Here is a 23,842-nt window from a genome sequence, read left to right on the forward strand (position 1 = left end):
GACAAGAGCAAGACTCTGTCTCAAAAAAAAAAAAGAAAAGAAAGCCATCTAGTATGGCTGATAGGAGAGCACTATGAGTTCAAATTAGTCTTTTTTTTTTTAACCCTGTCTCAAAAAATAAGTGAAAAATAAAAATAAGTCCCTTTAAATGTTATATGAGCATGAACAGAAACTGTCCCTTCCTGAATTCGGCCATTATTCACCTGTTCACCTTAGATGAAGAATGAAGGAACAGCAGCTCTGGAGGGATGGGAGGAGTTAGGGTCCGGCCCTGCCCCAGACCTCTCAGTGTCCAATTTCTCTGTGTCAGCTGTGTTTCTCAGCTGTCCACTTTCCTCCAGCCCTGTCATTTCAGCCCTGACACCAAGGCAGGAGGCTAGGAGGTCTACAAATAGCGACTGAGTAGCTGGTGTGAACACAGGGTACTGGGGGGGCTTAGCCCCCAAGGAAGAGGACCAGTTTTTCCCCAGCACCACCATCAAAGCCTTGGGGCTCCCAGCTCCCTCTACAGACTGTGGACTGATTTAGGGAATCCCAAACGTAAGTTACCTCTTCATCCTCTCGATTTCCACGACTGCTCACGCCAGCTGCCCTGATCTATAATCTATTCAGCTTCTTCATTTCTTTCCTTGTCTGTGAGTCGTTTGGGTTTTAGGAGTAAAATTATTATTCTACTCTAGGATGAGTTAGGATTGGAGCGGGGGTGGGGGTGGGGTAAAGGGAATGATGTAGTAAGGGAAGGAAAGGCTCATATTACCCTGAAAACTTAAAATAGCTGAGCCCTGAGGCAGGCTGGGACAGAACTAGGCACAGGGCCCCCAGGGCTCAAGAAAGAAGTAGGGGAGGACAAATGTCTGCAGTCCATCCTTCCTTGTGTGCACACGAGGACACACATTAAACCTCTTAAAGAGAGGAGATCTGGGAAGGTATGCATCACATCTCTGTTGCCCACAGATTTCCAAGAGAAAGTACCTATAGGAAAATAACATAAACCATGCAGCCTTGAACACTAAGGGCTGTAAACTATGGGGTCTCCCCTCAGGATGGAAGGATGAGTATCAGTTTGAGGAACTAATTGGGGAGCTCTTTAGTCTGCTGGGCTTTTTTTTTTTTTGAGATGGAGTCTTGCTCTGTCACCCAGACTGGAGGGCAGTGGCACAATTCTGGCTCACTGCAACCTCCTGGGTTCAAGCGATTCTCTTTCCTTAGCTTCCTGAGTAGATGGAATTACTGGTGTCCGCCACCACGCCCGGCTAATTTTTGTATATTTAGTAGAGATGGGGTTTCACGATGTTGGTCAGGCTAGTCTTGAACTCCTGATCTCTAGTGATCTGCCCGCCTCAGCCTCCCAAAGTGCTGGGATTACAGGCATGCACCACGCCCGCCACTTTGCCCGGCTAGTTTTTTGTATTTTTTAGTAGAGACGGGGTTTCACCGTGTTAGCCAGGATGGTCTCGATCTCCTGACCTCGTGATCCGCCCGTCTCGGCCTCCCAAAGTGCTGGGATTACAGGCTTGAGCCACCGCGCCCGGCCATGTTGGTCTTTTTTCTAGACCTCCATGAAATCTGTTAATAAAACCTGCCAAATGATCTGTATTTGGCCCAGTGCAGTGGCTCACGCCTGGAATCTCAACACTTTGGGGGGTTGAAACGGGAGGATTGCTTGAGCTAGTTCAGGACGAGCCTCGGCAACAAAGCAAGACCATGTCTCTACAAAAAATAAAAAGGTAGCCAGGTAGTGTGCACCTTGTGTTCCAGCTACTCAGGAAGCTGAGGTAGGGGGATTGCTTCAGGCTGGGAGGTCAAGGCTGCAGTGAGCCATGATCACGCCACTGCACTCCAACCTGGGTGACAGAGTGAAACCCCATCTCAACAACAAAATCTCTAATCACGTTTCTCCAAAAACCTTCCCTTTGAGTACTGCCGTACTGCAAGGGACAGAAATAAGGGAGAGAAGAGTGAAAGGGATTAGATTTCATAGTGGGGTCCAACCTCTTACAGGATGACAGAAAAGGAGGTGCTGGAGTCCCCTAAGCCCTCCTTCCCAGCAGAGACTCGGCAAAGCGGGGTGAGTCTGGGCCTGTGACCACTGGGTGTGGGGGGCCAGGAAGCCTTTACAGCTAAAGAAGAGTGCTTAAATTGATCTCATTTGTGTGTGACTCATGTTTTGCTGGCCAGCACCTGCAGTCCCCAATACCAATACCCGCCTAATCCTGGAGTACATTCCTTGCCCAAAACTAGAAAACTGTCTAGTTTGCTGTAATGCCCCCCTACTCTAGAGAGGGTGACAAGTCCTTTTAATGTTGGGTTTTCTTCACTCCCTCCCTCAGCTACAGCGGCTGAAGCAGTTACTCAGGAAGGGTTCTACAGGGACAAAGGAAATGGAACTTCCCCCAGAGCCCCAGGCCAATGGGGAGGCAGTGGGAGCTGGGGGTGGGCCCATCTACTACATTTATGAGGAAGAGGAAGAAGAAGAAGAGGAGGAGGAGGAGCCACCCCCAGAACCTCCTAAGCTGGTCAACGATAAGCCCCACAAATTCAAAGATCACTTCTTCAAGAAGCCAAAGTTCTGTGATGTCTGTGCCCGGATGATTGTTCGTGAGTCATGAAGGGAAGTGAAGAGAGTATGATGTTGAAGCCAGAGGTTGGGGAGAGGGCATACGAGAGTATTTGTAGCAGATGGGCTGTGGTTAGAGTTAGTGTAAGGCAATGCTGTTAGAGATTGAGCAAGTAAGGTCCCAGTCAGAAAAGGGAACCTAAGAGTAGCAGCAGTGGTACAAAGGGAAAGGGCAATCTGGAATCTTATCTGAATTTTCTCCCCCTCTCCCAAGTCAACAACAAGTTTGGGCTTCGCTGTAAGAACTGCAAAACCAACATCCATGAACACTGTCAGTCCTATGTGGAAATGCAGAGATGCTTCGGCAAGATCGTGAGTAGGCTCTGGGGAACAAGGTGTAGAAAGGAGGTGACATGGCCGGGCACAGTGGCTCACGCCTGTAATCCCAGCACTTTGGGAGGCTGAGGCGGGCAGATCACGAGGTCAGGAGATCAAGACCATCCTGGTTAACACAGTGAAACCCTGTCTCTACTAAAAAATACAAAAAATTAGCCGGGCGTGGTGGCGGGCGCCCGTAGTCCCGCTACTCGGGAGGCTGAGGCAGGAGAATGGCGTGAACCCGGGAGGCGGAGCTTGCAGTGAGCCGAGATTGCACCACTGCACTCCAGCCTGGGTGACAGAGCGAGACTCCGTCTCAAAAAAAAAAAAAAAAGAAAGGAGGAGACATGTCACCAGCTATCCCTTGCTGGTCCCTCCTCCATCCCATTCATTTCTCTGCTTTTTCTTTCTCAGCCCATCTCTTTTTCTGAGAAAGGGTGAGCACTCATGGGAGAGATGGGCTTCTGGACCTTACTTTGCTACCTCTAATGCTTCCTCCCATCCCCTCCTACAGCCGCCTGGTTTCCGTCGGGCCTATAGTTCCCCACTCTACAGCAACCAGCAGTACGCTTGTATCAAAGATCTCTGTAAGTGCCCTTTATGGAACATGAGGGAATGGGCAAGTCTAGAGATGATTTCATGCCATCTCTAGCTTTGGAAGCCAAATTCTGAAACAGAAACTTTCTATTTCCCATAATTCTCCCTCAACCTAACATTTTTATATCCATTTGGATGCAGAGGCAATATCCCCATTTTACAGCAGAGGGAGATAAGATTTAGTTGCAACTACATACAGTTATCAAGAGGTAGCGCCAAGACTGGAATCTTTGGTTGCTAGCTTCAGAATCTGTGCTCTTCATGTGCAAAATCATTTCTAAGCAAGAACAAGGATTCTAGATTGTCCTCATCCTTACTACAGAGTCATACCAGACTTGGGGCAAGACCCAAAGGCTGCAGGCACCCTGGGCAGGTTCATAATTTGGCAACCCTTAAAAGTATATTCATTGACAAATTTGCTCAACATTTATTTGGAGCAGAGGCTGAACTCTGTGAAGAGCATGGATGAAAAAGAAGAACCTATTGGTGGCAGCACCTCAGCTCACACATGCCATTCAGCAGAACAAAAGCCAGAAGTTAAGGGCCCATTCTCCTTCAAAGGAGAATAGTGATTCTGAGCATGTCTCAATTCCCAAGCAACCAAAGTTGTCTTTCAAACGTCATATAATGCTCTGCCTGGAAGGAGTTCTGATAAATACTTTTCTCCCTCACGTTACATCACCAGTGATGTTTTTAGAGTCCTTTCTAGATCGGTGTCCTAGGTATTGCTCAGCTGATCCTTCCCTAATCTTCCCCCACGGCGCCCCCACTGCCATCCAGTACACACATGGGTATCCATCTACTCGATTCCGCCTTTCCCTTCCTTTCCTCCAAGCCTTTCTCTGCCTCCCCAATAATGTCTTCTTTCTCCTCCAATTCGATTAGCTGCTGTCAATCGCAATGACCCTGTGTTTGAAACCCTGCGCACTGGGGTGATCATGGCAAACAAGGAACGGAAGAAGGGACAGGCAGATAAAAAAAATGTGAGCACTGTACCTCCCCACGAGGTCCCTCCCAGAGATCCCATGGAGCAGGTCATTTTCCCATTTGGAAAGGTGACAGAAGTAATGGATTGTCTTCCCCTAAAATTGCACATAACCCGACCGGGCATGGTGGCTTATGCCTGTAATCCCAGCACTTTGGAAGGCCAAGGCGGGTGGATCATGAAGCCAGGAGATCGAGACCATCCTGGCCAACATGGTGAAACCTCGTCTTTACTAAAAATACAAAAATTAGCCAGGCATGGTGGTGTATAATCCCAGCTACTTGGGAAGCTGAGGCAGGAGAATCACTTGAACCCGGAGGCGGAGGTTGCAGTGAGCTGAGATCACGCCACTGCAGTCTAGCCTGGGTGACAGAGCAAGACTCCATCTCAAAAAAAAAAAAAAAAAAAAAGCCAGGTGAGGTGGCTCACGCCTGTAATCCCAGCACTTTGGGAGGCCAAGGCGGGTAGATTACCTGAGGTCAGGAGTTTGAGACCAGCCTGGCCAACATGGTGAAACCCCGTCTCTACTAAAAATACAAAAATTAGCCAGGCGTAGTAGCACACGCCTGTAGTCCCAGCTACTTGGGAGACTGAGGCAGGAGAATTGCTTGAGCCCAGGAGGCGGAGGTTGCAGTGAGCCAAGATCGTGCCACTGCACTCCAGCCTAGCCGACAGAGCGAGATTCTGTCTCAAAAAAAAAAAAAAAAAAAGAAAGAAAAAGAAAAAAAAATTGCACATAACCCAACAGAGATATTTTCGCATGCAATTTTAGGGGGTTTTGGGATCTACTGCAGCTCACCATGGGCCTCTGGTTAAGAACTCCAGCCAAAGATTATGTTTTCTCAGCTTCCTTCTGAAATTGTCAGATTTGCCACCACAACCACCTGATGGCTAGGCCCAAAGTCTTTGGCATTGCAGGGTGGCAGAGGCAAGAGCTGTGCTTTCGGATGTAGGAAAGAGAACTTGTCATGCCAAGTAACTGGAGAATTCTAGAGCCATGCAAGGATCCATGAAGATCATCTGGTCTGACCCGTTCATTTTACAGATGATGAAACCGAGGCACAAAGCTACTGGCCAAGATAAACCTCATTTCCTTTTGTAACAGGGTTTCTAGGTTAGTAATGCCATAGATTTGCATTCAGTTCAGCAAGGAATTTGTTAGAATATTCTTATATCTTTCTGAACAACCAGGGTTGGACCAGTATGGATGATGGTTACAGTTAGATGGACTCCTAAAATTGGTTGAGTGGCAGTACCCAGAGTCCAGGTCCTTTCAGGATTATACAGCTAGAGGGAGATTTCTGGTGCCTTATAACATGATTTAGATATAACGAAGATACAAATTGTATGTTCATGCCAGGTGCGGTGGCTCACGCCTGTAATCCCAGCACTTTGGGACGCCAAGGTGGGGAGATTACCTGAGGTCAGGAGTTCGAAACCTGCCTGGCCAACATGGTGAAACCCTGTCTCTACTAAAAACACGCACACACACACTATATATATATATATATATCCAGGCATGGTGGCACTCACTTGCAATCCCAGCTACTTGGGAGGCTGAGGCAGGAGAATCGCTTGAACCCGGGAGGCAGAGGTTGCAGTGAGCCACTGCACTCTAGACTGGGGGAGAAAGCGAGACCTTGTCTCAAAAAAAAAAAAAGAGAAAGAAAAGAAAAGATAAATGTACATATTTGTTCTTGATCAAAAAAATCACCTGCAAAAAACAGAACTAGAAATCTGGCCTCAGACTTGTTGATATGGAGGTTGGGCACAGATAAGGGATTTCTGTGGAGTGAATTATGACTTACAAGGCACTAGCAGTGTGATTTGGCTGCTTCCAGAAGGGCTAACATACTCTTGGGTTATATTCTTTTAAGGGAATTATAAAAATTGTGCTACTCTTTTTTTTTTTTTTTGAGACGGAGTTTTGCTGTTGTTGCCCAGGCTGGAGTGCAATGGCATGATCTTGGCTCACAGCAAACTCCGCCTCCCGGAGTCAAGCAATTATCCTGCCTCAACCTCCCAAGTAGCTGGGATTACAGGCATGCGCCACCACGCCTGGCTAATCTTGTATTTTTAGTAGAGAGGAGGTTTCTCTGTGTTGGTCAGGCTGGTCTCGAACTCCCGACCTCAGGTGATCCGCCCACCTCGGCCTCCCAAAGTGCTGGGACTACAGGCGTAAGCCACCGCGCCCGGCCATGCTGCTCATTTTTTACTTACACACTGGAGTATTTTTAAAGGCTGACAGCATAGTCAAGGACCTGGAATCTGGTAGTGAATTCCCTGTCATTTAACTACATTCAAGCAGAATGTGGGTGACCCACCTGATAGGATGTTTTAGAGAAAGTCCCTGCATTAGGCAGAGGGCTGGGCTAGATATTTCCTCCAAAGCCTCTTCCAACCCTAAGATCCCATTATTCTGTAGTTCTCTGACCTGATTATAGAGAGCCAGGGCATGGGTTCCCAAGACAGCGTCTCCCTAACTCTAGTGCCCCCTCCAGCCTCTAGCAGCCATGATGGAGGAGGAGCCAGAGTCGGCCAGACCAGAGGAAGGCAAACCCCAGGATGGTGAGTGTCACCCACCTCCATCCAGAGATGGAGTAGGATCAGAGGCTCAGCTGTGGCACAGAGGGTGGAGGAGCAAAGGGCAGGCCAGCTTTGGATAGATGAGGCCCTTCCACAGAAGGGTAAGAGAATAAGAATTGACCTCCAGGAGACAGACAATTTGTTGGTGTTTCCTATCCCAGGAAACCCTGAAGGGGATAAGAAGGCTGAGAAGAAGACACCTGATGACAAGGTAAGAATCCTTCCTCCCTGCAAGGACCCCAGTCCTCTCCCCAACCCAGCTCTGACACCACCACTCACGGCCCTGGCAGAAGCTCACTCTTTAACTCCTAGGCTTCCCATCACGCTTGACCTACTCTCTCCATCACCTTGCACACCCACCCACAACCAAAACACTTCTCTCAGTTCAGGGACCTAGAAGAGAGTTGGAGTGTAGGGTGTGTGGTGAATGTCCCTGCCTTGGAATCCTGCCCCTCAGTGTGGGGTAGAGGAGCCCTAAGACTCATCATTCCCTTTCACCCCCAGCACAAACAGCCTGGCTTCCAGCAGTCTCATTACTTTGTGGCTCTCTATCGGTTCAAAGCCCTGGAGAAGGACGATCTGGATTTCCCGTGAGAGGCCTTGGGGCAGGGGGCTGGTACTGTGGAGTGAAGAGGAAAGAGCTGGGTTCACTCAAGGGAAAGGAAAAAGGGGGACTCAGGGCTTGGAGCCTATTGATGCTGGACCAGGGGCACAGAAGGGGACCTGCTATGTGAGTGAGGCCTCTCTTTTCCCCTCTCAGGCCAGGAGAGAAGATCACAGTCATTGATGACTCCAATGAAGAATGGTGGCGGGTGAGAAAAATGGCTAGGGCTAGGATGGAGTGTGGGTTGAGTCACGAACCCGACATTGAGAGATGGACTCTCCCTACTATCTTCCCTAGGGGAAAATCGGGGAGAAGGTCGGATTTTTCCCTCCAAACTTCATCATTCGGGTCCGGGCTGGAGAACGTGTGCACCGCGTGACAAGATCCTTCGTGGGGAACCGCGAGATAGGGCAGATCACTCTCAAGAAGGACCAGGTAGGCTGTTGCCCCAATCCAATCCCAGGCCTGAATGCTCCCTAGCCGACCACACTCCTTGGAGAGCTTAGCCATTAATGAGATTAGGGTGAGCCCCTGTAACCCCCGGCTCCCCTGCTGTCCTCTCCTACCGTTTCCTTTGATTCTTCTCCTACTTCTGATCCTTTAATCTTCTAGATCGTGGTGCAGAAAGGAGACGAAGCGGGCGGCTACGTCAAGGTCTACACCGGCCGCAAGGTGGGGCTGTTTCCCACCGACTTTCTGGAGGAGATCTAGGCGTGCGGGCGCCTGCAAGCGGGAGACACCCACACCCCATTCTGGGCGGGCCCAGTGGAGTTTGGGGAGGGGGGCGAAAACAATGGAACTGCTGGGAGAGGAGGGGTTGGAAGGCCCGCCTGAGCGCGACGGGGCTTCCAGGAAGGGACTGGTTCTCGCCCCCTTCCCCAGCCTGCGGCCTCGGATACCTGCTGCCCAGAGCAGCCCGGATCCGAAACCTTTCAGGCCCCGCTTGCAAGAGCTGGAAAAAAACGCATATCTACTAGGAGGAGCGAGGGACTGGGGCGGGGAGGGGGGGGCGAGGGAGGGCGAACTGTCGAATGTTGCAAGTTTTATTAAACTTTTGACAAAACTTAGAAAAGTTGTTCTTTAACTGGGGTTGAGGAGACGGCCTGCGGAGGGGTGGAGAATCCTCCCTAACTGCCCCACCTCGTTACCATCGGGTAGCCTGAGACCCATCTGGGCTGAGGTTGGCGGGAGGTGGGAAGACAAGTGCGCCCGCCAGGTGAGGCCTCTATGGTCAGTGAAGAAAGGGGAGCGCGGAGCTGCAGTTGTCGCCCCCGCGCCCCAGCGGCTGGGAGCCGGATCTTGTAGTAGGGTAGGTCCCCCTTGCTCTTGGCTATTTAGCCGCAGGCAGCCCCTTGTATTTCGGAATCTGGCTTGGCGCCGAGCTAGGCCGCCAGGGGGCGATGCAAGATCTCGGTTGGAGAGCGAGGGATGGGGAGGGGGTAGAGGGTGGGTAAGGGGAGAGAACCAGAGACACCAAGCCCGAGACCCTGGGCCTGGGAGGGGGTGGGGTGCGTGCCGTCACCATGGCAACACTTCCTCAAGTCCTCCGGGAACCGAGCTAGCTAGGCCGGGGGCCTAACCCCTCCCGCGCGGCCCCTGCCCTAACCCTTTCCGACAGGTACCAAGTGAGGACCGAGGGCAGACAGCTAACCGGCTCTCGCGGAGACACCCCTGCGGAGCGCTGTATGCAAATGTTATTATTTGCATATGCAAATATGCAAATACGCCGGTCCTGGTCAGGGCGGCAGGTGGCGAGGAGCGGGAAGGTGTGGGGAAGGGAGCAGAAGGAGACGAGGAGTTTGGGGACCTGGGAGCGGACCCAGTGAGAGGGAGGCTGAAGTGGTCGCTGGAGTGGGGCAAGCGTGTGGGGGGGTCTTGAGCTCGATGCCGGGTGGGGGAGGGTCGGCTTGGCCAGCCAGGAGCTCCTCTTCTCGTCTGCCCGTTGTCTGCCAGGACTGAGGTTGGCACCGCCTAGCAAGGTTGGCAGCGGGAGCCCGGGCACCATCTGCTGCTGGCGGGGGGAAGGCAGAGACTCAGCTGGGAGGAGGGCCTGGGACAGGCGCGCCCCCCTTCCAGAAGGCTGAGGTGTGATGGGGGTAGGGAAGCACACAAGAAGACTGCAGGACCGGGTTCAGTTTTCTGTTCCCTTTGCCCTTGACGGTCCCAGATGCCTGAGGGGGTGGAGGTGGAGTCATTAAAGAAAACCCCCCTTTAATCGCGATTGAGCTGGAATAGGAGCAGATCACAGGCAAACACACCAACCACACGCAAATCAAGCCTTCTGTCCTCATCCTTCCTTGAAATCTACCTAACAGGAATGTATGAGGGGAGGGACCGCGAGGGCTCAGGTCGTCTCTATTCATCAAGGTCTGAGGTACTCAAAACCAGAGCCCCCCGAGATCCTCGAGAGGGGCCCCCCTCAATGCTCAGGCAAAACCAATTTACTGGCTCATTGGGCGGCAATGCTGGTGTGCGGATGCCGAGGAGCAGGGAGAACGGCTGTTCTCTCCCTACACTCGGGGGGCGCCCCCCTCCCTAGCCTCACTGAGCCGGCAGCTGTCCCTAATTAGAGCGGCGGTTTAATTGGATTTATCAGCAGTTAATAGGAAATTAAGCAAAGGGCCCGAGAGAAGGGGGGCGGGAAAAGCGGGGAAACAGGCTGTGCTGAACTTGAAGGAGGGGTGCTAGGGTACCAGGGGTGGGGACATGTGACCCAGTGTCCCAATCGAGCCCCATGGTCACACCCTCCCCTCAGTACTCACCAAGACTGTTAAGCCCTGGCCTGCAGGCCAGAGAGGAGGTCCCCAGAGAGCACGGTAGGCGTGACAGCGACCCTGTGTGAGCTCCCAGCGCCCTTCATCCCCGTAAGCGGCGCCTGGGTGATGGATGATACTGCCGCACGCTGCAAAGGTCATAAGTCTGGGCCAAGGAGCAGAATGAATTGAAAACAGATCCGAGGAAGGGCCGGTACTGGGGTACAAGACAACCCGCACCCCAACGTCCTCCACTGCCCACTCAGCGCGCGCGCGCGCGCGCACACACACACACACGTGCCCCTTGAAGTTGGAAGACTGGGCAGCACGGGGGGAAAAGGCAGAGTACAGAGTGACCCTCTCTATAAACCCCACTGGCAGCCACGTTGGGGATCCTGAGAATCTCCTGGTGCAGCTCCAATGTTCCCTTTGGGCTCTCCCTCCACCAAACTGCCGGATTTGGGTCTGTGGGGTCCGCCGGGTCTGCTGCTCAGGGGCGGCCCAACATCGACACCACGCTCCCTAGGGGCCAGTCAAGGACGCTTGCAGGCAGCTAAGCCCTGGCGCACGGGCCTCTTAGTCCACAGCCCCAGGCGCCTCCTGTCACCAAGACCTCATTATACTGCTAGGTTAACGAGGCCTGCTCCGGAGACCCTGAGGACCTCCCTGCCACTTTCCACCCTGCAGGGCACAGATGGCATCTCTTGCATATACTAAGGTGTGCTAGCCTCTGAGTGGGTGTGGGTGATCTCTCCGTGCCCCTGGCAATTATGGACGTCTGTATCCCCGGCGTGTGGTTTGTGTGTGTCCGTTCACTGGGTATGTGAGGTGTGTCCACCCGAGCCCCATGTGTGTCCGACTCTGTGTCCGGGTGTGTGTCTGTGCCCCGAGTGTGTCTATATCTGTCGGGTTTGTCCACTTCCCGCTCCCCAGCTCCCATCTGGGTGATTTTGCCCGGATGTGCCTCCGCGTGGGGGCGTTTCCGTGCGTCTCCGCCTGCAGGTATGTGTGAAAATCAGGAAGAGCCAGCGGGGAGTGTGTGTTGCTATCGCGTCTCCGCCTGCAGGTATGTGTGTCTCGGTGACAGTGCGTGGGCGTGTGCCTGGGTGTGAGCCGCGCGGCGGCGTGTATCCGAATGACAGTGTGACGCGTGTGCGCGCGCGCGCCGGAGTGAGTCTCCCGCCCCCACTCCTTCCTTTCCCCATTTCTATTCCTCTCTTCTCTCCCGGCCAGCTCGGCTTTGCCGTCCGCATCATCTCCATCCATTATTGAAGAAACAGCCGCGTCCGCTCCAATCACATCAATACCCCCGCCCCTTCTCCGTTCCGCTCGCCCCGCGGCCCCTCTGGGTGCTGAGGAGAGGGGAAGCCAAGGTGCAGTGGAGGCGCCTGGTGGGAATGGGCTTATGACCCTTGCCCCAAGCCCGTCCAGGAGCCGGACGCCGGGGTGCCCGGCAGAGAGCGCTTTGCATAAACAGATGGCGCGGGCGTCTTTGTCTCACTTGCTCGCTCACCGCGCAGCTCCCGGCTTCGCTTCTGTCTGGCTGATGCAATCATGATCATCTCGGTGCCTCGGGAACCGGCGCCCTTAATAACTGCAGAGGGGGTCAGGGGCCCCGGGGCTCCCGAGCAGATGCTGGGCCCTGTGTCTTCCCTCCCGGGCGCCCCTCCACGTCCCACAGCCGCGGCGGGAAGACCAACGCTGCGCAGAGGTGACGGGCATGTGGAGGTGACCAGGAGGAGGACCCTGGGCAGTGCCCTGAGGCGTCCCCGGGCTGCCCTGTTGGGCTGCTGCAGTCCCCAGAAGCAGCAACTCAGGAAATAGGAATAGAGCTGGGGAATGGGGTCGGGGAGAGACAGAAATAAAGACAGAGACAAAGAGAGGCGTTAGTAAAGAGAGACATAGTTAGATGGAGAGATGTGAAGGGAGGGAGCGAGACACAGAGAGACACAGAGAAACCGATGCAGAGGGACAAAGCCAGGTAGGGAAGGCAGCAAGAAAGAGAGCAGACAGACACAGCCAGAATGATAAGGAAGAGAGAGATGGACATACCCAGAGAGAGGAAGCAGACATACCTCCCGAACAAGAGGCAGAAAGAAGGGCAGTGAGAGGCTAGGACAGGCCGGGTCAGAGGGTTTAGGGCAATCTCGAATCTGCAGCCCAGAAGCAGAGATGAAGCCCCCGCCTTCCCCGCCCCCAGGCATCTGAGTCTGCCCAGCCCCAGAAGAGGAACCCGCCTGAACCCTGAGTGCTGACTGTGGCTGGCGAGACAGGAGCTTCCGCGTCCCCTCTCCGCCCTCCGGTCCCATCTCACACGAGAAGAGTGGAGGCTGCGGGACCCACTGTCTTGGCGGCGGGAGTGGCGGAGTGACTGGCTGGGCGTGGACGGAGACTCCAGGCACCAACTTAGCTGCCCGAATACCGGGAGTGCAGGGTCGGCACTGCAGGATAGGGGGTGCCCAAGGCCTCTTCCCCGAGTTTGGGGGCCCCTCGGCCTCCAGGGGGCGCCCGTGCCCACAGCCCCTGCAACACGCTGAATCCGCTGAGTCCCGCTGCCTTTGACCCGCTGTGCAGCCAGCGCGCGGATTGGGATCCTGGTGTGGGTTAGCGCTTGGAGTCCAGTCCCAGCGGGATCCAGGGCCGCGCCTAATCTGTGACTAATGACTCCTGCGGTCCCTCACCCCGCTGGGCCAGCGTGGCCTGAGTCCTCGTGGTGGGAAAGTGTGGGGAGCGAGGAGAGATGGGATCCGGAACTCAAGGAGTCCTGTGTTCCAGATCGGCCCCATGGGTCACGAGCCAGAGACGAGAACCAAAGATGGAAGGGGGGTTAGAAATAAGTTCACAGAGACAGGGACCAGAAGCAGGAGAAGGGTCAAAGAGTGGCGGAGAGGCGGAGCGGAGGCAATAATGTAACGTTGCAGCTCGGTGAGCTGGACGGAGGCCCAAGGCCAGAGGAACAGCGGCGGCCCTGGAAAAGGAGCGTGACAGAGAATTTGGGACCTGGCCGGGATCACCGGAACTCAGAAGAAAGGGCACAAGGAGGCAGGCGAGGGCCCGTGAGCAAAGGCGCAAGGACCCAGGCGCCCCTTCCGGCGTCCTGGCTCCCCAGCTGTGCCACAGAGAACCAGATGTGCAGCCCAGCTGTGCGGCCACTCGAGTTCGAGCTCTGGGGTTGCTTTTTGGTCCCAGAGACTGGAGGGCTGGGGTACGCGGGTGACAGGACACACCCTCCCTTCCTGGGCCCTGGAGGCGCGGGCTCTCTGGGAGGGCTGGGCTGCTGGAGGCTCTGACATCCCGTCAGCCCCGCTCCCCCGCCCCCCACACAAATCGCAGCGAGTCTCTGTCTCTTTGTTCTCGCCGTGTCTCTGACACTTTATCTCATTATCCACCGGAGGGAGGCGGAGAGCCCGGGACCCCGCAGCCTAATTACAGCCGCGCTTGTCAGAGTAGGGGGCGGCGGAGGTATCAGTGCGAAGGAAAGGGAGGGGGACCCTAGAAAGCGCCCTCTCCCTCCCTGTACCCCGAGGATCCCAGCGATGGGTGCATAACTGGCTCCTGCCTGCGCCCTCCACAGCGGGGGGGGGGCCTCTGGAAGGGGAGGTGGGCGGGGGGTGCTCTGCAGCTTCAGCAGCGAGGAGGGAGGGGGTGGTGGAGGTTATGGTGGGAGTGGGGAGAGATATTAGGACTCGGTTCCTGCGTCCCTAAGACCCAAATTCCCCAGAGACGGGGGCTGTGAGCTTCCCCACCCCGGCAGCATAGCACCCACCTGAGATGGTTGAGGACAGGAGGGAATCGCTCGCAGTTCTGTGTCTGTGTCTTGCTCTCTTTCAGCATCTGTCCGATCTTTCCTGTTTCCCCCACTCCATTCCCTTCCTCTCCATCCCACAGCCAGAGGAAGGGGATGGCCTCCTTGGGCGGCCCCACCTTTACCCTATCCCAGGTAGGCAGAGCAAGCAAGTCTCTCAAGCCCCACTGCCATGACTGTGGTAGAATAAATAAACCGGCGTATTCCATCCTGATCCTGAGCCATGATTAAGATACACCTGGTCTTCCAGCCTCCAACCACAATTCCAGTTCGACCACAACCTGAAGAAACCACTCAGAACAAGAGGGGCTGGCGGAGCTTTATGGTGTGGGCCTGTCTTCCTCCTTCCCCCACTATACTGTGAGGGGGACAGAACTAGGGTTCTCAGGACCTGCTCCTGGACAGCTCTAGGGGTGTCAGGGAAGTGCTGCACATGGCTTCACTGGCCCTGGCCCCTCCTGGTCCCACCTGTGAACACTCTACACATGCATTTTGCTAAGTGCTCGTCCCATGACCATGCCTCCTCCCACATCTTATGGGGTCCTATGCCAGTGAGGTCCTTCCCTCAGATGCCAAAAGCCCCAAGAATGATGGTGTCCCCTGGTCCAGGTGCAGGCATCTGGAGGAGAGAATGGGAGAGCAGAAACCACTTGGCTCCCAGACAATTCCCCTCCAGGCTTTGGTCCTGGAATTGAGGAGAAAGTGAGCTAAGTCGGGGTGGGGCGAGTCCAAAGAAGCACGGGCTGGGCCAAGCTAAGCTGCTCTGGGCTGGGCTGATCCCTCCCCACTCAGGGGCGGGACCCCAGGAGGAGGGAGAGGACAGAGCCACTGGAGAAGACCAGACACTGGTAAAACGATATGGCAGGAGCCAGTCTTGGGGCCCGCTTCTACCAGCAGATCAAAAGACATCCGGGGGTGAGTCCTGTCCTCAGAACCTCTAACTCCTAACTCTCCTGCTGCCCCACCCTTCAAATCCCCCAGTGCCTTGCCTTGTGCCCAGGTCCCTCAGCACTCATAATCTTCCCCTAAGGTTGCCCCAGTCTCTCTCCGAAAAGTCCCTGTGTCCCACAAATCTACTATCTTGGACAGGATTGCTGTAGGGTAAGGGAGACCATGCCAGGAAATATGGTTGTAGGAGATTCCAGGGAGGGAACACCAGACCTGGGGTGGGGTTGGGGTGGGCACAAAAACTTGTGAAGGGTGACTGCGGGGAGAGGGCTGACCCCAGAAGTGCTCTTCATCTTCCCCACAGATCATCCCGATGATCGGCTTCATCTGCCTGGGCATGGGCAGCGCTGCGCTCTACTTGCTGCGACTCGCCCTGCGCAGCCCCGACGTCTGGTAAAGGCCGGGCTTGGGATGCTCAGTGGGGGCTGGGTGTGGCAAGATAGGGTGGAAATAGGCGGCCCTAGTAAGGATCCCGTGCCCTGCTGCATGCACCTTCGACTGTACCGACCTCAGGGCTGGAGCCCACTGACCTGGGAGACCGCTTTATCCAGCCCTGAGAACCCACGCCTCTCCCCGCCTGGTTGCCATGACGACGCTGCTCCGCCAGCGGCGGGCTCGGGCTTTTGGGTACCTCTAAGTCCTTGCCAGAGCACTGGGAGTGTGGCTGGGTGAGCTGCTGGGGGTGGCATTGGGGACCAGTGTGGGGCGGAGATTTCACACCCGGCCCGCGGAGGGGTACAGAAGTGAAAGGCGCACCAACGGCTTTATGATTCCCGGCCATCACCAGAAACCCAGCCCCTTGGGATCTCTGATTCCCACGACTCTGCTCTTAGGGTTAACCTAGGGTGGCAGGTAGCAAGTAGGAGTCCCTGGGCCCCGCTGTCAGTTTGCCACCCAGTCCCATGCTGACAATGGTGACAGGCTTCTTGTCTCACTTGTCAGCATCTGCTAATATGACCGTTCCTTTGTCAGTCTCTGGGAAATGGGACTCCCAGGGCACGAGGCGGGGGTACGGGGGTGGGGCCCGAGCCTCTAGCTGGAGCTTGGGGGTCAAATTGGGTTACAGAGTCCTGGGTCCCAAGGAGAAGACCCTAATCCTCCCCTTCCTGCTCCACAGCTGGGACAGAAAGAACAACCCGGAGCCCTGGAACCGCCTGAGCCCCAATGACCAATACAAGGTACCTCTTGATGGCTCTAGAGTCACCCCCCCATCCTCTTACCTCCTGGTCCGGGGACCCACAACTCCCCTACCACAAGCAAAGGGAGGCTTGGAGCACTCAGCGCAACCCCCTTTCCCTCTCCTCTTAGTTCCTTGCAGTTTCCACTGACTATAAGAAGCTAAAGAAGGACCGGCCAGACTTCTAAGCCAGGCTGGGCTGCCAGTGCCATGCAAACCACGGACAGCCAGCCCATCCACTTCTTCCACTCCTCCCCTCAGGCCCCAAGGCGTCAGTCTGGCCACCCTGTCCCGCTCCTGCTTACACAGGCCGGGTTCCCACGCAGAGGGGAGGCTGCTCCTCCCCTACTCTCCTCCCTTGCTCCCAGCAGCGGAAGCACCTCTGACCCTTGGCTTGAGTCCCACGTGGGGGAGGAGGAGGCAGGCAGCACCAGCAGGGGTCCATCAAAAGAGCCCAGACCAGCCCCTCTGCCCTCCTACCCAGGCCTCGAAGGGTGTGGCACAGGCTACGTGTTGAGCGTGGCCTACGTGAGCCAAGAAGCAGGGACCTCTGAGTGCCAAGAGACGTGGCGGGCTCCACATTCGCCCAGGCTCTGGGAGCCAGCCCAGGGGCGGTGCTGCTCAGCTCCAGCTGGTCCAGGGTCTGCCCAGGCTGGCGCACCTTTGCCTCCTGAGGCGCAGAGCACTCCTCCCCTGCCCAAGCCCGCTGCCTCTCGCTGCCACCAGTACCCCCTCCAGCCCCATACCTGGGCCTCCCCTTGCTGCTCCCCTCCCTTGCTTCCCTCTGTCCCCAGGGATCAAACAGAAGCAGCCGTGGGCAAAATACAATTTCATTTAACAAATTGAATTTGCTGCGCCTGCTAATCACGTCTGGTGTCGGCTCTGATCAGAGACAGAGAGAGGAGGCTGCAGCCCCGGGGGTCCTTGTGGTAGAGGTGGTGGGAGGGGAGGAGTGTACACATTGAAGGAGACAAATCACTGTTTGGCCCAGAGGACCCCACCTACAGTAATGGAAACTCAGGGCAGGTTGGTATTTTATTAGATAAAAACAGGAAGGAGGGTGCCTACCCACCCCTGCCTGCCACTGGCTCTGAAGGGCACTCCCCAACTTCCCTAAGAAAGAGCACGCATCTCTGACACTGTGATCCTGACAGGGGTTCAGACAGAAAGTGCCTGGGCCCTCCTTCTAAGTCTTGTTACTGAAAAAGGGAAAAGGAAAGATCTTCTCAGTTACAAATTCTGGGAAGGGGGATAATACCTGGCTCTTGCCCTAGGTGAGAGGTCTTCCCTCCCCCACCAAAAAATAGAAAGGCTTTCTATTTCACTGGCCCAGGTAGGGGGAGGGAGAGTAACTTCCAGTCTGTGGGCCTCATTTCCCAGGTGCCTTCAATGCTCATCAAAACCAGGCATGGGGAAGCCCCTGGCAAACTGCTCCACCCGTTGCCTGAGGTCGGCCAGACGCTGACTTGTTTCTGAGTCCTTGAGCAGGAAGGATTTGAAATCCTGGAGCTTGGCTAGAGAGAGAGGGTGAGGAAACAAGTGGTCAGAGCTCTAGGGAAGGCAGTGAGATCAGCTGGGGGAGGGAGCAGACAGTGAGTGGGAACCGGCTGGCCCTGGGTTCCTTCTTGCTCACTCACCAGTCTTGGTCTTCACCTCTAAGCCAATGTTGACCCCTTCATCTATAAAGTCCACAACTCTCCGGAAGTCATCCTCACGGAACTGTCGAGAAGTCAAGGCCGGGGCCCCTGGAATGAGGCACAAGGGGAGGGATGAGCATAGCCCAAGGTCACCCGGCAGTCATCCAGCATGGGAGCCCCTTCCCTCCTCGAACCCCAGGTCTCACCAAGCCGCAGGCCCCCTGGTGTGATGGCACTGCGGTCTCCAGGACAGGTGTTCTTGTTGGCAGTGATGGATACAAGCTCCAGCACCCGCTCAGCCCGAGCTCCATCCAGGCCCTTGGGCCGCAGGTCCACCAGCACCAGGTGATTGTCAGTACCACCTAAGGTGGGTAAGAAATGGGGAGTGGTGAGTCTCCTGGGCCTCTGCCTGAAGCTACAGAGGCCCTCACCCATCCCCTGCTGGCTCACCCGATACCAGTGAGTAGCCTCGCTCTAGCAGGGCATCCGCCATGGCCCGAGCATTCTTCAGAACCTGCAGGGAGTACTCCCGGAACACAGGGGTGCAAGCCTGGAGATGAGACAGTAGCAGCTGTGACCCTAGGCCTGGACCCAAGCCCTGCACTACCCTCTGGCCCTGCACCCTCGGCATAGCTCTGTGACCCCAGCCTTGACCCCTTCCATCCTGGCATTTCCCTTCCATCAGCCCCAGCATCAGTTAGCAAGGTGCAGGATCTAAGCCTCCAGGCCATTGTCCCCCGACACCCTACAGGGATAGGATGCCCCACCTGCTTTAGGGCCACAGCTACTGCAGCAATGGCATGATTGTGGGGGCCCCCCTGCAGGGATGGGAACACGGCAAAGTTGATTCGGTCCTCAAATGTGTAAGGGATCTCCCGGCCAGTCTTGGGGTCCACAGCCTTCACCCCTTTCCGGTAGAAGATGAGCCCTGACCTATGTGAGAGGTGGGTGGTCAGAGTCTAAGCTCAAAAGAAGGACAAGGCACAGAGAAGGCAGAGGAAGCTGGTGGACCTGGGCCCCAAGGGCACACCTCACGTGGGCTAGGTACACTGGGTTCCAGTGGTAAAGGGAATCAGTCCCTCAATCCCATCCCAAACCCCCTGCCAGGGCATGGCTACCATGGGCAAGAGAAGGAGAACTGTCACAGACTGGGTAGGAATCTTAAGAGCTGCAGGTGGGAATGAATTCCTCTCAGGTCCAGGCCAACAGTGCCCCAGGAATAGGCCTGAAGGCAGGGAAAGGCAAGGCCCAACCTCAGGGAGCCTGACCTGGCCCCTCGAAGAGTCTTGTGAGTAGTGGTGGTGACGATGTCCGCGTGCTTGAAAGGCGAGGGAATCACCTTGGCAGCCACCAGGCCACTGATGTGAGCCATGTCTGCCAGCAGGTGTGCTTTGACTTCATCACACACCTGGGCAGGTACGGAGGCAAGGCCTCAGCCTGGGGAGGGCCTGGAGAGGCCTGCCCAAAGCTGCCCTCCTCTCACACCTCCTCACCACCCCCTGGGGAGGTGCCCAGTCTCCAGCCCCCCACCAACCTCTCTCATGCGGGCATAGTCAATGAGGCGAGCATAGGCACTGGTGCCAGCTATGATGAGCCGCGGTCGGAAAAGTCGAGCAGTCAGTGCCAGCTGGTCATAGTCAATGAGGCCAGTTTTGGGCTGGACAGACACACAAACAGCTAAAGCCCTGAGAAGGAAGCAGGGCAGCTCACTCTCCTCCTTGACCCTAAGGACAGCCCAGCACTTCAGTCCCTCAGCTTCTCCAGGAGAGGACCCCCACCAGGGCTAAGAGCCCCTCCCCACACCCTGGAGCACTCACGTTGAGCTTATAGGGCATAGACTCGAAGAAGATGGACGTGGCTGATATCCGCTTGACGTCAGACATGTAGCCGTGGGTGAGACTGGGAAGTGAGAGGAAGTAAGGAGCCCTGGGTGGAAGGACTCCCAGACTTAACTGCTCCCTTCAGCTCCACAGTTCTCTGTCCCTGGAACACCAGTCCTAGCACACACTGCCTCACTGCTCTGTCCACTCTGTGGTAGGCACTGTAACTGGGATCTTATCTTCCTCATCCACTGTGACATGCAGGACAGGGCAAGGCCTATTCCATCTGTATGGTCCACAGTAGGTATTCAATAAATAACTCCTTTCCCACACCAATCCTGCCCGCCAAGACCATCAGCCAGCCCATCCATACTCACTGGCCCCCATCGGGCAGGTCCAGCCCCATGATCCGGTCATGAGGTTGCAGAAGGGCTGTATAGACAGCCAGGTTGGCTGGGGACCCAGAGTAGGGCTGGACATTGACTCCCCACTGTGCAGGATCCAGGTCAAAGGCTTCCAAGGCCCGGCGCTGGCACAGCAGCTCAATTTCATCCACCACCTCTGCTCCCCCATAATATCTGCCATGGGAGAGGGGTAATGAGGGCACAGAGAAAGGACTCTCAACCAGCAGCAAAGGGCTGGGAAGTTCACTCCTCAATGAACACTGGGAAGGTACAGGTGGGTTCCCCCACTGGGAGCACCATCCCTGACACTGCCCTCCAGCCCTCACCTCTTGCCAGGATAACCCTCCGAGTACTTGTTGTTCAGACAGGACCCCAGGGCCTCCAGCGCAGCTCGGCTGCAGAAGTTCTGGGGTGGTGGGGGGCAATGTCAGAAGGTATTGAGCTCCTTCCCCTGGACTCCCACAGTCCCTCCCTGCCAGAGCCAGAGCTGAAAGCGGGGATACTCCCTACAGAAAGCTCCATTCACTCAGCACCAGGCCTGGGGCAAAGCCAGAGGCAGCATTCTCAGAAACCCAGCTGCCATGAGCGGTGGCCCCTCAATGCCACCTACCCACTCAAACTTGTGCTTCTAGGCTCCTCCTTCCTCATAGGAGGAAGGAAGGGATCAGATGAGACTCTAGGGACCCTGGAGGCTCCCTAATGCCCTAACCCCATAAACTGGACTTGCCCTGCCTTTGCTTCAGAGAGATAAGAAAGGACGATAAAGCCCAAAGAAAGGTCCTGAGTGTGAAAAGGGGGTTTTGGAGAAATTTCAGTTAAGATAACTTTGTTACTTCCTGTACCCATGGTGGCCCAACCCCTGCCCATCTCCCCAGGTCCCACCTCTGAGGCAATGAGCTCCAGGCCACGACACTGCCTGTCCTTCTCCCTCTGCAGCAACTCCCACATCTCAGGATCACTGTCCGACAGGCTCTCCTGGCCTGTCCAGCCCCTGTTTGCTTCCCCAGTCTGAGTCTGGGCTGCCTTGCTGTGCTGAGCCCGAATGGCCATCCTGACCAGCTGCCCACATCTCTGCAGAGGCTAGAGGCAGGAAAAGTCAGGGTGAAATCACAACAGTCTGGACAAATCATCTCCCGGCCACCCTCACTCATGCTTGTAAGGCCACACCTTGCAGCCAGTTGTCCAGCCAGCCTGTTTCAGTTCTAACTACCCCCACCTCCACTTTGGAAAGCCAGTTCTGGAGCCAAGCTTGAGACCAAGGTCCAGGGGGTGGTTCTGATTTGCTCCATTCACTGCACCGCACCTCAGAAATCTCCCACCACCTCACTCCATGAACCACTCGGCAAAGTTTGTCCTCCAAAAGTCTATGTCTCCCTAACTCCAGAGAGGGCCACTGAGATTCCAGAACCTTCCCACCCACAGGAACAAGAAGGTCTTCCTGCAGGGCACCATAAACTGATACCCCAGTCAGCGTGGGGAGAAGCAGAGTTGGCAAGGGCTGAGGCCACAGGCCTCAGCAATGGAGGTAGGAGGGTAGACCTTTAGCAGTCCCTGGGGAAGAGCTGTGTGGGAGTGGTGGGGGTGGGGATCTGCCCAAGAGTAAGCCAATACCCTTTCCCCTTACTTAGCCCCCTACCCGTTCCACCTCCTTCCAGCCCTCACTGCCGCCGGGACCCCTGTCTGATGCAAGCAGTGAGGCTCGGTTGCATCATCTGCAGAGCTCAGAGCTGGTCGGAAAGGCTCAGCTTGTGAGGCCAGGCCGAGAACTCCACTCATTCGCCAGCACGGGATCCGCGGGGCATCCGGGGCTGTCCTCTCCCCTAATGCCACGTGAAATGGGCGGTCACGAGGCCCTGGGGCGTCTGATCGCCAGAATGAGGACAGGCTCGCAGTTAACCCTACGCGCGCCCACGGGTCTTGGGGATTCCTTAGTTACACGTCCGCTCCCTGAGGCCCCAGTCCACGTGCGTGGAAAAGCCAAGAGAACCCCAGAGTTTGTGACTAGTAACTAAGGTAGGAGAAGAGCTTCTTTTCCACTGATTACCCAGCGTCTGGAGCCCCATTCTTACCCGAGCCGCCCAGAACAAAGAGAAGTACAGCATCGCAACTCGGAAGTCGCAGGAAGTCCAGCCACCAACTCTGGTCTAGGGCACCAAGCTGTCGGAAGAAGACCGTTCGAAGAACGCATGCGCGAGAAGAGCGCGTTGAGACTCCAAGCCTAAGGGGAAGGGCCTACGCATGCGTAATGGTGGCGCCTTTGTGGCCTTTTGGGAATTGTAGTTCTCAGCCTCCTCGCTTTTTTTTCTCTACAATTTTCGTCTGCAGCCTCAGGGTTGGAGGCCCTTGCCTGGAAAAAAAAAAAAAAAAAAAAAAAAAAAAAAACCCGAGGTCCAGTGCCGGCCCCTCTCCTTACTGTCCTGAAGCTTTTCAGGGTTTGTTTGTTTTCCCTCTGTTTGTTGTCAAGACAAACGTTTACTGGGTGCCTACTGAATATCTAGCTAGCATTATTAGACTCCAGGAGATCTGGACCCCCACACAAGATAGAGAGCTATGGAGCACTGGAAAGCACCATGGTTTAGAAGGGTCGGAGACCTGACTTCAAGTTCCAGCTCTGGGACTAGTGCATTAGCCTATGTGGGCTTCAGTTTCCTCCCTGGTAAAGCCACAGGAAAATACTGTGTGGTGAGGATTCAATGAGGCTTTTCCTGTGAACATGCGCTGTGACGGATTGTCCTCCCCTCTTCCTCTGATCCACAGACCTGCCTCCTACATGGCATCTCCTCTTTCTCCTCAGACATCTGGGAGCAGAGGAAGGTGCCCCTCCTGTTGTTCACTTGTCCCATTTTGTTACCTGTCCACCTCTTGATATCCCAGGAGTAAGTGGTCTCTGCTTTTTTCCCCAGGGCTATAGATCTTTGAGAATGGAAGGGATCTTCCTTTTAGCCTGACTTCATCTGGACGAAACCCTTGGGAGTGGAATTCATCGACCCCCCCAGGAGTAGGTTCCCAAACCTTGGCAACAGAATGGGTTGGAACATATGATGTAAATATGTGTGTGGGGTCTGTTTTCAGAGGTTCTAATTCAATGGATCTCAAAGAGTAGACATTTGCCCACTTACGCTGTCACACAAGTAAACCTCTCCTCCGTGGTTCTGATTAGCCAAGTTGTTGTTTTTTTTTAATTAAAAAATGTTTTTGGCGGGGCATGGTGGCTCATGCCTGTAATCCCAGCACTTTGGGAGGCTGAGGCAGGAGGATCTCTTGAGGGCAGGAGTTCTAAACCAGCCTGGTCAACATAGTGAGATCCCATCGCTACAAAAAGAAAAAAATTAAAATTAGCTAGGCATGGTGGTATGTGCATGCAGTCCCAGCTACTGGGAAGGTTGAGGCAGGAGGGTCACTTGAGCCCAGGAGTTCAAGGTGAGCCATGATCAAGCCACTGCACTCCAGCCTGAGTGAGAGAGCAAGACTGTCTTAAAAAAAAAAAATTTTTTTTTGTTTTCTTTTTTGAGACAGAGTCTCACTCTGTCACCCAGGCCAGAGTACAGTGGCATGATCTTCGCTCACTTCAACCTCTGCCTCTGGGTTCAA

General features: G+C 55.2%; 4 protein-coding genes across 18 annotated transcripts; 2 read left to right on the forward strand and 2 right to left on the reverse strand.

Moving 5' to 3' along the window:
• The first annotated feature begins 322 nt into the window (after positions 1-322).
• Positions 323-8,779, forward strand: STAC3 (SH3 and cysteine rich domain 3). 5 transcript variants are annotated; one of them, XM_033221590.1, is made up of 12 exons: positions 329-540; positions 2,002-2,068; positions 2,331-2,598; positions 2,832-2,929; positions 3,450-3,522; positions 4,418-4,515; positions 7,019-7,085; positions 7,265-7,314; positions 7,608-7,693; positions 7,864-7,915; positions 8,005-8,142; positions 8,320-8,779. In XM_033221590.1, the coding sequence occupies exons 2-12, from the start codon at positions 2,003-2,005 to the stop codon at positions 8,416-8,418; spliced, it is 1,095 nt and encodes a 364-aa protein (XP_033077481.1). In that variant the 5' UTR covers positions 329-540; position 2,002; the 3' UTR covers positions 8,419-8,779. The 5 variants fall into 5 exon arrangements, with proteins under 5 accessions (XP_033077483.1, XP_033077481.1, XP_033077484.1 ...); XM_033221591.1 differs by lacking the exon at positions 2,002-2,068 and having other exon boundaries at positions 330-540; positions 8,320-8,774; XM_033221594.1 differs by lacking the exon at positions 3,450-3,522 and having other exon boundaries at positions 338-540.
• Positions 8,780-9,265: 486 nt separating this feature from the next.
• Positions 9,266-12,754, reverse strand: LOC117090857. Its single transcript, XM_033223480.1, has 3 exons — positions 11,974-12,754; positions 10,470-10,626; positions 9,266-9,718 (listed from the first exon to the last, which is right to left on the reverse strand). The coding sequence occupies exons 2-3, from the start codon at positions 10,620-10,622 to the stop codon at positions 9,266-9,268; spliced, it is 606 nt and encodes a 201-aa protein (XP_033079371.1). The 5' UTR covers positions 10,623-10,626; positions 11,974-12,754.
• Positions 12,755-14,863: 2,109 nt separating this feature from the next.
• On the forward strand, positions 14,864-17,237 carry NDUFA4L2 (NDUFA4 mitochondrial complex associated like 2). The gene is made up of 4 exons (XM_033221595.1): positions 14,864-15,180; positions 15,518-15,606; positions 16,331-16,391; positions 16,522-17,237. Exons 1-4 carry the CDS (start codon positions 15,124-15,126, stop codon positions 16,576-16,578), a joined length of 264 nt encoding a protein of 87 aa, XP_033077486.1. The 5' UTR covers positions 14,864-15,123; the 3' UTR covers positions 16,579-17,237.
• On the reverse strand, positions 17,205-22,548 carry SHMT2 (serine hydroxymethyltransferase 2). 11 transcript variants are annotated; one of them, XM_033221581.1, is made up of 12 exons: positions 22,321-22,472; positions 21,134-21,331; positions 20,578-20,657; positions 20,225-20,425; positions 19,845-19,926; positions 19,562-19,684; positions 19,296-19,435; positions 18,795-18,960; positions 18,478-18,577; positions 18,234-18,389; positions 18,028-18,135; positions 17,205-17,904 (listed from the first exon to the last, which is right to left on the reverse strand). In XM_033221581.1, exons 1-12 carry the CDS (start codon positions 22,351-22,353, stop codon positions 17,777-17,779), a joined length of 1,515 nt encoding a protein of 504 aa, XP_033077472.1. In that variant the 5' UTR covers positions 22,354-22,472; the 3' UTR covers positions 17,205-17,776. The 11 variants fall into 11 exon arrangements, with proteins under 11 accessions (XP_033077472.1, XP_033077478.1, XP_033077474.1 ...); XM_033221587.1 differs by having other exon boundaries at positions 19,562-19,712; XM_033221583.1 differs by having other exon boundaries at positions 19,562-19,751.
• Between the last annotated feature and the right edge of the window lie 1,294 nt (positions 22,549-23,842).

Source organism: Trachypithecus francoisi, unplaced genomic scaffold, assembly GCF_009764315.1.
Source record: "Trachypithecus francoisi isolate TF-2019V2 unplaced genomic scaffold, Tfra_2.0 Lachesis_group11, whole genome shotgun sequence".
Lineage (NCBI taxonomy): Eukaryota > Metazoa > Chordata > Mammalia > Primates > Cercopithecidae > Trachypithecus > Trachypithecus francoisi.